Below are 15,465 nucleotides of genomic sequence, written 5' to 3'. Positions count from 1 at the left end.
CTTTAATTCTTTTTGAATCATTTGAAAACTCCTCAATATCTCTTAAACTTATTGAAATTTTTTCGGAAATTATGTAATATGGCAAAATTTTTCTTTAAAATCGTTTACTCTTTCAAAATTTTATGGAATAATTTTAAGGTTTCGTAATCTTTTTTAATTTTATCTTAGAATTCCCATTAGTAATAAATAAATTAGTAATCAGTAATTAGTAATTTTACCATTAGCATTAAGAACATTTTTTTAATTATCTTGACACTGCAAAATTCAGTTTACCTACAATATTTGATATTCTGAAAATTCCCCAGTGGGCACAAAATTTGTTGACGTCTTCACGACATCGTTACGACATCTTTACGACAACTTTACGATATCCTTTGTCCATGTCGTTAAGGTGTCTTTACGACATCGTAAACATGTCGTATTATCTGACGATGTCTTTATGATATCGTAAGGACACCGAGACCAAACGGACATAGGATGTCGTAAAAATGTCGTAACGATGTCATAAAGACGTCGCCAAATTTTGTGCCGACTGGGCCTCTTTTCACACATTTTTAAATCTTGTCAACATTAAACAATTATTTGTAATTTAAATTTTCTCTCTTTGGAAAACAATGTTACGTAATATGTTAACGCTCCCCTACACGTTTAATTTCAGCCTTATGATGAATAATATTAAAGGCACGAAGAAAGCTCAGTTAACAAATAAGAGGTATAAGGTTTATACTCGGATGTTTCAAGTCGCCGGACCATAAAACCACAGGAGAAATTTGTACAGTTTGAAAGCATGAAAGATTTGAGCACAGTTTAAAACTATAAAGGTGACTACAAATGTGTAAAATCTACCTCTTGGAACTGAAACCGAAATTGTTAAATGTAAAATTATTCGTGTGGTTTGACAGTCTCCTAACTTTATACATCGAAATTAAAAACATTACAATTTACTTGTTTCCGTGGACATGTTGCACAAAAAATATTACCTTCATAAAAGGCCCAACTGAATGGGATGGACACAGTTACTGTATCATCCTTATAATTTATATTTTCTTCAGTAAGATCTTTACTATTATGAATCACTCCGCAATGTCACTAGATCAACTCCAGGCTGGAAGAGAAAAATTATTTTTTAAAACGGTTACAAGAACTGTAAATTTACTCAAAAGCAGGTCTTAAAAGGAAATGATCAATATCTCATTTTTGACAATACTTACAGGGCAAGTGTGGAGTAAGTATGCACCAGTTTCCGCAAAACGAATTTGCATAACTTCGAGTATCTTCTCATGCTTCCGTTCTTCTGTCAATACTTCTAAACCTTGAAAACGATGTTTCCATTTACCAAAAATTAGTATTTTTTGAACTTTTTCATAGAAGTTTTCATCAAACTTGTGAATCCGTACCACAGTCAATTTTTGAAAGGGCCAGAACAAGCACGGTGGTGTAAAAAGAAATGGCCATTTGTCCTTAATAATATCAAGCGTCGGAGGTTCATACATATCGTTTAGAAATAATCTTTGTTCAGGATATGTGTCTGATAAGAGATTATCGATATCACTTCCATCTTCTCTAAGTTCCAAATTCATGAAGTCAAGACTTTTTAATGTTATTCTTTTATTTTCAAGAGTTTCTTCTCTCTCGTTTGCTGGTATATTTTCAGGCTGCCAGTTAACGGTACCATTTTGAACTGACTGCAATGTCCTTCAATGTTTTAATTTCAAATTGAGATGCTGCGAAAGGCCACGTCGTTTTTGGGTTCTCGCTTTAAATAATTACAATGATCCTCTACTTTTTGCAGAATGCTATTGTAACCGTTATCGATTCGGCAACCGTATTCGTCTCTGTCTTCAAATGTGTTTGGAAATGTGTTCATACACTGAATTGCTATTAGTCTGAAGTCTTTTCGTCTGATTGCAACTTGCCGAAAGATCATTTCGGTAACTATTGCATGGACAACATTTCTTTGCGTAGTTCCCTTATCCACATCTGTACTGCATTTCTCTAGATCTGAGGAGCTCAATATTTGCACCCATGGAACAGTATACTGTTCCCATGACGTAAAGGCAGCTCGTCTTGATGCTAAAATTGCTTCAAAATCGTCTGCAGCAGCGCTACCTTCACGAGCAGTTTCTTTTGTAACTCCTAATTGTGCTTCAGCATTTCCACGAACACGATTTTCATCACTGGGCTCGCCATTAACAGGTTCTTTATTCATTAGACCCTCACCATCAGGACTATCAGCATCATTTATCCTTTCCTGTTCTATGATTTCCGCAACCTGGCCTACTTTATCTAAATTCTTATTTCTACCTATCTGCTCTACTTGACCATTCTAAAACAAGTTCAATTTTGATGGAAGCCAGATCTCATCTTCTTCTAGTAGCAATATTGGCTTATCGATACTGGTATAATGTAAAAGCCCATCAATATCATCCACCTCAGTCTCGTCATCCTCAGCAACAAGTTTTCTTCCCCAACAGTTAAGTTTTTTAGAGCCTTTCTTGATGACGGCATCAACGTCTTCCTCAATGCTGACAGTGATTGCATACTTCTTTTGTCGATTGCAGACCAAATGTTAATAATAGGTATCTGAAAGAATACATAGTGGATCATAATTTTTCACTTCAATAAGAGAAAAAACGGAAAAGTTACACGGTAATTTTGTGTATCAAAAGTACCATTTTAATTTAAGTACAATGAAGGGAAATTAAGACAAATTACAACTCTTTACGTGAATTTTCTGCTTCTTGAATAAAGTATGAAAATTTGAAATAGTTACTTTAAAAGTTTAAATACATCAAAGTATTTAAAATTTGTTATGTTTACAAAATAGAAAAAAAATTGCGAAGGTAGTTTGGTTATAAAAAAAATCGTCTAATTAAAGAAAGAAGTGCATTGCAGTCGAGTCTTACTGAAATGTATAGAAATATAGGTAATATATTAATAAATAGTTTACAGAAATTGAACCGCTGGCGATCAAAAAGGGATACGCCCGGAATGCCGTTGTTTTAGTTGGCCCCTGGGTTATATTTTTTTCAGGTCTTTGAATTTTGTAATAAAATGTCCCAATAGGAAATTTTATTGTGCATATTTTTAGTGCTATAAATAAATGTGATGGCTTTATTAGTTTTCGAAATAATAAAAAAGATGTTACTTTTTTCTGCAATCACAAAATAGGAATTTTGTGTGTTCAACTCACCATAAGTTCTACCATAATAGGAATTTTGTAATAAAGATTTTAGAAAAAGGCACCATTATATAACGAAACTAACGATATTTATAGACTTTCAAAGAATTGTCACTAAAAATATACAACGATTTTTATTCTTCTCATGGCGTCAATCAGATATTGAAAGTTTCAAACGCTTCGGGAGTCGAACAAATTTTCTGAAAATTTAAATTAACGGCCTCCAAAACTTTTGTTAGAATTCAAGAATGTTTCGTTTTTTGAAAATATCGGGCAATTTTGTTGTATAGTTTTAAGTCAGAATTCATTTTGGATCTCATCGCCGTCCTGTACGCGTTTAAGTAGCCGGCTTGACCTTCCAATCGTCCGCTGTTATACAGACCTTGATATTGCAGGACGAGTTAATATGCGTAAGGAACAGCGATGAGATCTTAAACCAATTGTGACTTTAAAACTATAAAACATAATTGCCAGATATTTTTCAAAAAACTTCCTCAAAGCCTAACAAAAGTTTAGGTGACCGTTAATTTTACTTTTCTGAAAAAACCATCTGTCTCCCGAAACGTTTAAAACTTTCAATATCTAATTTACGCCATAAGAAGAATAAAAATCGTTTCAAATTTTTAGAGAAAATTCATTAGAATTCTATAAATATCGTTAATTTCGTGATATAATGGTACATATTTTCTGAAATTTTGATTACAAAATTCCTATTATTGTAGAACTTATGCCGAGTTGAACACAAAAAATTCGTATTTTGTGATTGCAGAAAAAAGTCACATTTTCTTGATTATGTCAAAAACTAATAAAATAATCAAATTTATTTAAAGGACTGAAACTATGTAAAATGAAATTTCCTACTGGGATTTGTTATTAAAAAATTAAAATTTGACCTGCAGAAAATATAACCCAGGGGTCAACTAAAACGACGGCGTTTCGGGCGTATCATCTTTTGTTCGCCAGCGGTTAAATTATATACCAGGATATTTGCATGCTGTTCTGTAAAATTAAGAACGTAAGTCCAAAATGAATATGCTGTGTTGGTATATGTGGAATTAATAACCCAGTGGGCACAAAGTTTGGCGACGTCTTTACGGCATCGTTACGACATCTTTACGATAACTTTACGACATCCTACGTCCATGTCGTTAAGCTGGCTTTACGATATTGTGAATAAGTCGCATGATCTGACGATGTCTTTACGACATCGTAAAGACAGCGAAACGACATGGACATAGGATGTCGTAAAGTTGTCGTAAGGATGTCGTAAAGACGTCGCCAAATGTTGTGCCTACTGGGAATTAGATATTGTACTCTACAGATAATAAAGTTGCCAAATTCGTTAATGCCAATGCAAATACACATGTTCTTCCTATATTCGATCCCGCAGAAAGTCAGATCATTGTCAGATCATGCGACTTATTTACGATATCGTAAAGACAACATAACGACATGGACATAGAATGTCGTAAAGTTATCGTAAAGATGTCGTCACGATGTCGTAAAGACGTCGCCAAATTTTGTGCCCACTGGGTCCACTTGAATCATTTCTTTACTTGAATGCTTTCGAAAAACATGGACACTGTACGTACTAACATTAGGGAACAGAGTACCATTACTAGAACAACTTGATAAGGGACATGGTATTCCGATTGAAGATTCCTGTATATGAGTTCTAACGTGTTTATGAAGTAAGTTAAAATCAGAAAATATTTTTTGCAATTTTCAACTTTACAAGATTGCCTGCCACTACTTGAACGTTTGTGATAACGATAAACGTGCATTCTGAATGAGTTATAAGATGTAAGTTTTGCATGGCAGTTAGAATGTAGGCATAATATATCAACTTTTCCTAAATTTGCATGCGTTTGTTGATGTTGGTCGTATGACCTAATGTTTGGCAAAGAGGATTTACATATGTTGCAAATAAACATTTTTATTTCAGCCTTATTCAAGAGCATGATAAAATTTTTATTACGAGGAAAAAATATTTATGGACAAGTGAACAATAATTCTATTCATTTCAATTATTTTCTGGGAGCAGTCCATTCCTCGCCTCACAGTACTGAAATTAATGTTGAAGGTCACGTAAAGATCATAAAGAAATATATTGTATTATTTTAAATATAATTCCTCAGTAAGCGTAACAAATAACATCTTTTGTTCATTCTTCATATTTCTCGCAGAAATTAGAAGGCAATATCGAGATCTTAGGGAACGTTTATATATTACGTAAAATTATCTTAGACTACCTCCTCTCCCGTAACATTTCCCATGAAACCCACCGAGCGCTCTCATTTAACATTTTTTATATCACTTTTAGATACATAATCGACGTTTTGTAAGTTAAAAACGGTTTTAAGATGACGTATTGTCTAGAAATAAATAAAACAATATTTTGATGTAACACTGAATTCTTTTTAAATATTTTTTCTTAACATACAAATATGGAAGTTACTTCACGTAAGTTCTCGTAAGTTCTGATGGAAATTCACCAATTGAAAAATTGTTTTCAATATTATAAAGAATGCACAATAATACTAATAATAATACAAAATAAAATTGTAAAATACCTTTTTAAGTATTTGAACACTTAAAATCCAATTGAAAGTGAATTCTAAATTAAAAAATATTTTTTCATATTTTAGATTTGTCAGAAAAAGAATGTAGAAAGTTTAAAAGCAATTTTTTTATTACATAGGGTTTTAAAAAATATTAGGAAAAGTTCTGTTTTTTTTAAAGATATTTCGGACTTTCAGGGGTTTTCAAGTTTTTGAATATTTGTAATCTATTTCACAAAATATTTAAATTCCTACAGAGAAAATTGAGAACATTTTTTGTATTCTCTGGAAACGCTTCGAAATCCGTTTAAAGCTTCTAAAGATTTTTTGTGAAATCCTTAAAAATCTATAGTTGTAAAAATATTTTAAAGTTTAAAATTGTTTTAAATCTCTTCATTTTTCTAATTATTTCTTGAATTTACTACATTTTAATTATTTTTATATTTTTAAGCTTAACAAATTGAAACATTTTGCTTCAAAATCTTTAACACTCTTCTGAGAAATTTGAGAAAAAATTTTCGACTGTTTAAGAAACTTTTCTAATTTTCTCTTAAGGCTCATTAAAAAAAAAAAACATATTCCCACGAATCTTAAGAAAATTCATTTTCCAATTTTTCAGATTTCATAAACTTTCTAATCTTTCAGAATTATTCCAATTTTTCCTCATATCTTTTTAATCCGTCAAAATTTTTAAAAATATAGATAAAAATCTTCTAGATCCTTCTTTGAAAATTTTGGAAATGTTTTGAAATAATCACCTAAAATTAGTGTTTGAAAATAAAAAATCATTTTAATTTTCATCAGGAAGATAAAAAAAAAACGTCTTCTGCATTTTTGTGAAACCTTACAAAATTCATGAAAAATCTTTACAAGTTTAAATTATCTTTTAATCCTTTCTAAATCTCTGAATATCCGTTAATCTTACTTAATTTTTTTCGAATTTATGTAATAGGGGAAAATTGCACAATTTTGCTTTAAAATTTCTTACACTCTTCTTAAAAATCTTGGCAAATAATTAAATATATTTTATAATACTTTTGAATATTCTCTTCAAATTTATTAGAAAGAAATTATTTAACATTTTCTCATAGATCATTAGAAGATTTTTTCATCTCTTGACACGCTGCAAAAATTCAGTGTACCTAACAATTTGTATAACCCCTAAAAAATAAACTTCTTGAAGTCTCCCACATTTTTTGAAAATACGTTTTGAAATCCTCTTAACTTAAAATAATTCTTTCAAAATAGAAACTAAATCATTTAAAATTTGCCCAGAAGTCTTGAAAAAAATTTAACCTTCTCAAAGCTTTCATAATTATTGAAAAGCTTCTTTGTTTTTTAATTCTTCAAAATAAGTATATAAGGTTTAGAAACGTTTGAACATAAGGTTCACAATAAAATAAAATAATTTGTTTAGAAATTTTGATATACAAAGTTGATGGTGCATAAAGTTTATAATCTCTCAATGTCACGTACCAACCGTCGCCCACAAAAGTAACAGACCGAAACGAAACATGAACCTCCTAACCTTTTTTCATTTCACGTAATATGTGAACGCTCCCTTACGTGAACGGATAAATGTTGATTCGTTTTCTACATTTGCCACATATACTGCAGAATTCGCTAAATTGTCTAACAACCCAGTGTGAACCAAATTTGGCGACGTCTTTACGACATCGTGACATCTTAACGATAACTTTACGACATTCTATGTCCATGTCGTTAAGGTGTCTTTATGATATCGTAAATAAGTCGTATGATCTGACGATGTCTTTACAACATCGCAAAGACACCGAAACGACATGGACATAGGATGTCGTAAAGTTGTTGTAAAGATGTCGTAACGGTGTCGCAAAGATGTCGCTGAACTTTGTGTCCAATGGGAATATAGACCCCTTTTCAAATTTCTTGAAGAAAGCCCAGTGGGCAAAAAATTTGGCGGCGTCTTTACGACATAGTTACGACATATTTACGTAATTTTTACGACTTCCTATGTCCGTGTCGTTTCGGTGTCATTGCGATATCGTAAAGACATCGTCCGATCATACGACATGTTTACGATATCGTAAAGACACCTCAACGACATGGACATAGGATATCGTAAAGTTGTCGTAAGAATGTCGTCACGATGTCGTAAAGAGGCCGCCAAATTTTAAACCCACTGGGTTTTCTCAAATTACCAGTTGAATGGACCATATCACGAAACACAGCGTCTTCAAAAAGAACTTAACGAAAGCGCATAACGAAACAGAAACAGGGAAAAACATGAAAATCCGACTCGGGTATAAAGAATGCGCACACGTTTTACTAGTGACGTCATTGTGATGGCGCTTGCACAGTTTAGAATTTTCAAATTTCTTTTCATAAAATTCACTTAAAGACACATTTCTTATATTTAAAAAAAATTGCGTTATAAAATACCATAAAAAATTATTAAATTCATTCGATTTCCTTTGTTAGCATTTTATGAACAAATTTAAAGTTCTTCATTAAATACCTAGTGGGCACAAAATTTGGCGACATCCTTACGACATCGTTACATCTTTATGACATTTTTAAATGCGGAAAAGTTTCGTATTATTCTAAAGTTGCCTTATTACGGCGCAGTTGGCAGGGCCATTTCAGAGTAGATCCCTTCCCTATTTTTTGTAATATTAAAAAATTTTTGAGGATAAATGAAGATTTTAATTATTTTTACCAATCTGCAGAATTTTTACGAACAATTTTATTTTTACAAATCATTGGTAAAATTTTACATAAACTTCAAATAGTCCCCCAGTAGGCAAAAAAATTAAGGACGTCCTAGAGACGCCTTTGGGACATCCCTAAGACGTCTTTTATAACATGTCTTTTGGACGACATAGGGATGCTCTTAAAACGTTTACTGTCAGTACAAAAGACGTCCCGAGAACGTCCATGTCTTTAAGACGTCTTTAGGTCATCTTTAGGACTTGGACGTCTTAGAGACGTTAGTTGGACTGACATGAGACGTACTAGGAACGTCCTAAAGACGTTCTTGGGACTTTCATAATTTTGTGCCCACTGGGAAGATTCGATTCAGAGAAGGAAGTAATACTGAAGAAAATTCCACGATTCGGAGGCATATCCAGTGTTCCCTTACATTATATGCATCTAATATTACTAGGTGTCGTGAAGAGGCTAATTGGAATTTGGTTAACCGGACCTTCGAAAGTAAGGATAGATGCAACTGCTATCAATAAAATTTCCCAAAAAATAATGACACTACGCCATAGCGCCCCTAGTGAATTCATAAGTCCAGGACGAACCCTTCTAGAGTACACTTTTTGGAAAGCTACAAACTTCAGAACTTTTCTGCTTTATACTGGCCCAGTTGTTCTAAAACAAAACCTCTACCTACCTCGACAAAACTTTGAACTACAGTCAAAAATCTATTCGCATTTCCTGTTGTTACACTCTGCAGTTACAATTTTAGTTAGTGAGGCGCAGATTCAGGTTGGGACGAACATGGATTATGCTCACGATATGTTGTTGCAATTTAAACAGGATTTCGCGCTCATCTACGGTACAGAACAAGTGTCTCGAAATGTGCACAATTTATTGCACATTTGCTCAGGCGCTAAAACCTATGGAGCATTGGACAAATTCAACGCTTTCCGCTTCGAAAACTACATGTCTACAATAAAAAGAATGATACGAAAAGGAGTTCAGCCGCCGGAACAGATAGCTCGTAGATATACTGAAGTAGAAAGTGCTGAAAATGAATCGTTCTCCATCAACTGCAATAATTTAAAAGACAGTTGTGTACTTCTGAACAGTGAGAGCTTCGTGGTATTCAGTAATATTATAGAAATGCGGAACAAGGTAATTCGCTTCGTTGGCAACGAACTGTTGCCCAGTGAAAACTTGTATGACAATCCTCAGTCTAGCTTATTCAATATCCATATAGCAAAAAGTACCAATTCTGCACAATATTCGTGGTCCCTGGAAGAAATAATAAGAAACGCATGGAAAATACCATGCCAAAAGGGAAGAATTGTTATTCCACTATTGCATACTTTCTGATCTAGTTCTCGAACATTCAACTAAAAATGTAGTAATTTAGGTATGATATTTCATTTTCCGTCTTTTTTTCTCTTAAATATTTTAATAACTTGAAGCATTGATTAAAAAATACAGAATATTAACGAATTTGTATTTTACAGGTGATATTATTCAAGAAATTGCAGTTAGTAATTTGGAGACCTTCACCGCAACAATTTATTAAATTTGAATTCAGCGCCCCAAAATCCATAGGAATACGTGTGTCTTGTTACCAGATCCGCACACTTTTTTTGTGTGGCTGTCTTATGAATGAAATAAAAAAAGTTAGATATAATTTTCAGGCACATTAGTCCTGAAAGTATTCGTATAATATAATTTTTGTTAAATATGTTTTTTTTTTCAAAAAATCTATTCCAATTTTGATTCAAAAAAATAATAATAATAACAATATATCGTCTTAATAGTCTTAAAGTACATGAAAAGATCTATTCAAACCACAAAAAAATGTCCAATCGGATGATACTAAAAGAAGTTACAGTAACGTGAAGGTGAAGGTATGCGTGAAAAAGTAAAAACTTCAGGTCCCTTTATATTGGCAACCGGTATAAAGTACTATAAAGTTAAATTATTATTCCTAATTTTTTATTTATTTAGATATAGCCTGAAAACTGAGTTATTCGTTAATTCGATTTTTTTCCCACGCCCCATGCCACTTCGAATTATGGAAGGATTATCGCAGGATTTCGCCGGGACGGGTGCTAATCTGGAGAATTGCACCCGCTCCCAGTGAAATCGCGGTAAAAATTTCAGCCACAACCACGTCTCACGACCATGAGATAGGTGGTTACAGTCTGTAAAGGAATCAATACGACGAGCCAGCCAGATGATAAGGACGATTAGTTTAACAGAGTATTCCGGGTAAAATCGCTGCAACTCCCTTATAAGGTCTCGATACCTCTCATTCTTTTCATTCTCCTTGGTTATGATGTTTTTGTCAGCTGGTGCTGAAAATTCGATAACGAACATGGTTCGCTTCTCGAAGTCAAGAAGAACCATGTCAAGCCTCGAGTGAGCAACAGAAACAATTGTCGAGAATAAAAGTTCCAGTATATGCGATACTTCCCATTCTCGACAATTGACTCGATTTCCCGAGGAGCATTTAGAGGAGCGATATTAAGGTTAGTGCCGTAAGAGTGACAGAGATGGTAATAAAGCACTCTTAGTGCCGCATTGTGCCTGTGAATGTAGGTCGTTCCCACGTGAGTTGGACAACTAGATAGTATCTGAGTTAAATGCTCGGGGTTTGCATGGCACGCCCTGCAGCTATTATCGGCAATGTCTTGGCTCAAAATGTGGCGACGGTATTTTAAGGTGGAAATTGCACCGTCTTGGCATGCAAAAATAAAACCCTTCGTACCAGACTTCAATCCGGGCGATTCAAGGAAAGCAAACGTTAGCTCACAAGACATGGACTGATCCTTCACATTTCTGTGGAAGATACCGTGCATTCTCCTATCGAGTAGCTGTTCACGAAAGTTTTTCTCTTGTGCCTTCTTAATCCGGGCTTTCAGGAGTGAGTACTCGAGATAGATAAGATTTGATGCATTTTGCTCACCCCTAATACTGAAGTTAAGTCCGAGTGTTTCAGCAGCCTCCTCCGCTGCTTTGTAGAGAAATGATCCTTTGCCCACTTCTTCGTGATTCCTGACCATTTTAAGAAGAGGGTCTCTTCCATTTGCAACTCTGTGTGCTGTACCCAGAATAATCCTGTTGTGAAGACATTCAAGACTCAATATTCGGCAACCCCCTTGACGGCGTGAGATGTACAGTCGCGGAACGGAAGACTTAAGATGCATGCTTTTGTTCATGTGCATAACCCTTATTGTCCCAATATCAAGGGATCTGAGCTCGTTCTTCGTCCACGGAACTACTCCAAATGAATAGAGTACTACCGGGACGGTAAGCATGTTCGTTGCAGATACTTTGTTCCTAGCCGACAGTTCGGAAAACCAAATCTGTCAGATAAGACGTTTGTATCTGCTTTGAAGAGTATCCTTTATGGATGTCACATTCTGAATGCGGCTCTGTAGCACGCCCAGGTATGTATAAGTCTCTCCAGCGCAAAGGTGTCGTATAGCGCTTCTATCAAGGAGCTCAGGATCTTCAGGGGTGCCATTAAGTTTTCCTCGCTTCAAATAAACCTTGGCGCATTTGTCTAACCCAAATTCCATTCCAATTTCCTTAGTATATCGTTCGACAATCCCCAGAGCTAGATGCAGTTGCTCTCTGTTTTTAGCATAGATCTTAAGATCGTCCATGTAAAATACATGAGTGACCTTGTACTTTCGATCTGCAGGTTTGCCACACAAGTACCCGTCGGAATGGCGAAGTGCTAGAGATAGTGGCAATAATGTAAGGCAAAAGAGAAGTGGGCTCATTGTGTCGCCCTGAAAGACACCTCCCTGAAAGGTGGCCTTGTTAGTTGTCACACGATTTTTTCCAGATGAGATAGCAAATTTCGTTTTCCAAAGCGGCATCAATCTCTCTATGCACCTAACTATTTGCGGATGAACCTTTAAGATTTTCAAAAGACAGATGATAAGTATATGGGAGGTCGAATCGAAAGCTTTCCGATAATCAATACAGGCCATCGATAGGTCACGCTGGTAGAATGCTGCATCTTTGCAGACACATCTATCGATGAGCAGGTTCTCCCGACCTTCCACCAACCACTCCGGAATCGGCTCTTCCGGCTTCAAATATGAGGTGAAAATACGGGCTAAATGCTGATGGGTTGAAGAAAACTTCTTCCAGCAGAAGGTTTTGATACAATCTGGTCCCGGTGCGGAATAGTTCTTCATTCCTCCTAATACTTTTTTCACCTCCTCGGTAGTAATGGGTGGGCATTCTTTATCAGTTGTTTTAAGGGCAACATATAACTCCTTGAAGCTATTTATATTTTCTGAGTCTTTGTCCAGCCTATGCTGCACTTCGTAGACTTCTCTCCAAAATACTTCGACCTCCTCTGGTTTGGGTGGGTGTTCGACATTAACTGGAGGGACTTGGAAGAGTCGAGATGGGTCAAAGAGAAACTGTTGATATTCCCTGACACACCTCTCCCTCCGCTCTAGACTTCCCTTAGCGTCAGATAGTATCCGTATTCTCTCAACAATATGCTGCCTGATGGACAGTAGCTCTGACTGGTTAAGTATGTGATAACGGGTCTGGAGTTCGCGCGCGAACTTTCGAACCTTGGCGGTAAAATTCCTGCCAGATGTGATGTAGTCAATCACACACTGAATGCGGGACGCGTACTGTCTTGCCCAGCCTATCTTCATGGCAAGCTGATGCATTCGTCTTTTGGTCTTATGATCAACGGTTGGTTTTGTTTTACGATTCGCATCGGCCAAAGCGCTCGATGCATTATACACACAATAATTGATAGCCCAGAGGTCGGATTCTCCCGAAAAATGTCCACAAAGCTCGTCATCCATTTCAGCCAGATCTTTAGGCTTGAGAGAAACTTTGGTGTTGATGTTTCTCCGGGTCGTAAAGCATCGTTCTTCCTCTATTGGATGCCTGCCCGCGGTTGATCTTAGTGTCGCCTCTCTTTCTTTGTTGCCGGCTTGTTCTAGCTGTGGTAGAGTAGGCGTCCCGCTTACATAGCCTCTTTTCCGGAGTAGTTCAGCATGGTTTTGCAGACGTTGCTGCGAAAAGTGCGATAGCTCCGGGTGTTTCTTGCACCACAGAGCATGCAGCCGTGCCATGTAACCCCGTTCACGGGCCACACTCGCATCGTAGCAGTCTAGCAAGTCGTGATTCAGTCGCTCCGTCCACCCAAAGGTCGCGAGATCCCGCCGATTTATCGCATTGAATCCATTTTCATTGGTTCCCCCAGCTCTAGATTGTTCAGCATTGTTGGCCGACCCATTGTCGAGAGCCCTGCGCGTTCTGTTGTTTTGAACCGCACTTACTACAACTATGTTTGGTGTTGTCATTGTTGTTATCACGAGAAGCTGGGGAAAGGGGTTCGTCCAACCTTGTAGAGCTCCGAATGCAAGGATAAGGCTGCGTACTCTGAGAGGTCGCTCGGTATCCCAGAGTCACCATTCTAGACACCTCACCCAGGTGCCGTTCAGCTTTCGGCAGCGTCGAATAACCAATCACAAATGTGGTCACTTTGCTCCTCCTACTTATTTTCGGCAATTAAAGTGAGTGACAGTTCAAGGTCATGGTTCCAAAGTCCAACTTTTATCACCGGAAAACGCCAATCACTTTGAGTGACAGTTTCCTGCTTTGAAGCCCAAAGGTCTCTTTTTTATAGCGTCTGGCTTGCGCTATAAACTATTAACGATACTAAGAATAGCTCGATATCTCGGGTTTCTAACCTCAAAATCTACTTTGGACGGAGAACTTAACAATATTATAAAAGAAATTATATTGTAGCTAAAATAAGTTATAATAATTAACTACTCGTTTAATTTAGACGTAAAAAAAACCATGTTATTCGTAAGACTCGTATACAATAAGAATTACTTACCATTTACAGGTTACATACATACACATAGTCAATTTGCATTTAAAAAGCTATTTGAATCTTCCCGCCAAAGAATTTACTAGTTCCAAGAGTGTTTGTTAAAAGGGTTATAGCGCCCTGGGAGTTTGGTTCAGAAAACGGCGCATACCGTTACACCTCCCCCCTTACTTAAAAGGTGTCTCTTGTTCTATGCTTGAGACAACTTTTTGTGTAAATATCGAAAGTGACAGCATTTTTGACATCTGCACGGACAGACAAACTGTGCAGCTAAGATCCCTGGACTTAGGTCGTCGTTTGCGCACAAGAGATGGATCAATAAAACCCGCAGCGATGGGCGGTGGCGTTACCAGCGTGCGCGGATGTTCAGGCTCCCGCTCGACTTGGGCCTCAGAAGCCCAAGTCGCTATGGGATTATGACCTCAGTAATCTCATTTTCGAGCATCGACTCAGCCACGAACTCAGCGTTATACATAAGTTATTAATTAATATGTTTATGATGGAGTGCATTTTCCAGTTTAAATTCTCAATATATTAAACATTTTTTTATTGAAGATTGAAGTATTTTATTTCAAATATGATTAACGAATTGACTAATATTTAAATTTTAGAAAGTAGAAACATAAATAGTATTTTATAAGTTCTAGTAATATATCTTCGTGCAGTCAAAAGTACTCGTATGTAAGAAAACATTCGCTCAAGTGAGCGAATTAATAAAGCTTGCGAATATCCTCCTGTAATGACAAACATCGAAATAAAAAAATTTTTCTACTTGTTCTCGTAAAAGCAAAACCGAAGAATAGTTTTTTCAAACATAGGAAAAAATTTTCTTCCGTGAAAACTTGAAAAATTGAGATGGTTGATTCGTGAAAATGATATTATATATTTCAGTAATTCATTAAGGCTGATTAGTATACGTTTAATCACCAGAAGCACCACGCCGAAATCGCTACACAGCCTCTGGACTTGGGCTTCTGCAGTCCAAGTTGCTTTGGGATTAAGGTGTCTGTCACTTGCACCCATACGCATTCGGCGGTAGATAGTATAAGCACCGCATGCCCTGTAGGTATATTACGCAAGAGGTTGGTACGGTAGCAGCACAGTTTGTCTCTTCGCGTGTGCATGTCAATAATGAGTGCCGTCAATGACCTTTTTTTTGCGGTGAC

At 36.1% G+C, this 15,465-nt stretch overlaps 1 protein-coding gene across 1 annotated transcript in view; it reads right to left on the bottom strand.

The window, feature by feature from the left end:
• Positions 1-608: 608 nt before the first annotated feature.
• Positions 609-15,465, bottom strand: part of LOC117169453 — an 18,646-nt gene continuing 3,789 nt past the window's right edge. The window contains exons 2-3 of the mRNA XM_033355835.1: positions 1,212-2,583; positions 609-1,105 (exon numbers count right to left, since the gene is read on the bottom strand). Coding sequence (XP_033211726.1) covers positions 1,067-1,105; positions 1,212-1,580 — 408 coding nt within the window. The 5' untranslated portion in view covers positions 1,581-2,583 and the 3' untranslated portion in view covers positions 609-1,066. The remainder of the gene's footprint in view (positions 1,106-1,211; positions 2,584-15,465) is intronic.

The sequence above is a fragment of the Belonocnema kinseyi genome, chromosome 3, assembly GCF_010883055.1.
Source record: "Belonocnema kinseyi isolate 2016_QV_RU_SX_M_011 chromosome 3, B_treatae_v1, whole genome shotgun sequence".
In the NCBI taxonomy this organism is placed as follows: domain Eukaryota; kingdom Metazoa; phylum Arthropoda; class Insecta; order Hymenoptera; family Cynipidae; genus Belonocnema; species Belonocnema kinseyi.
Note: the sequence above shows the minus strand (reverse complement) of the source record. Positions and strands in the feature narration are given on the sequence as shown.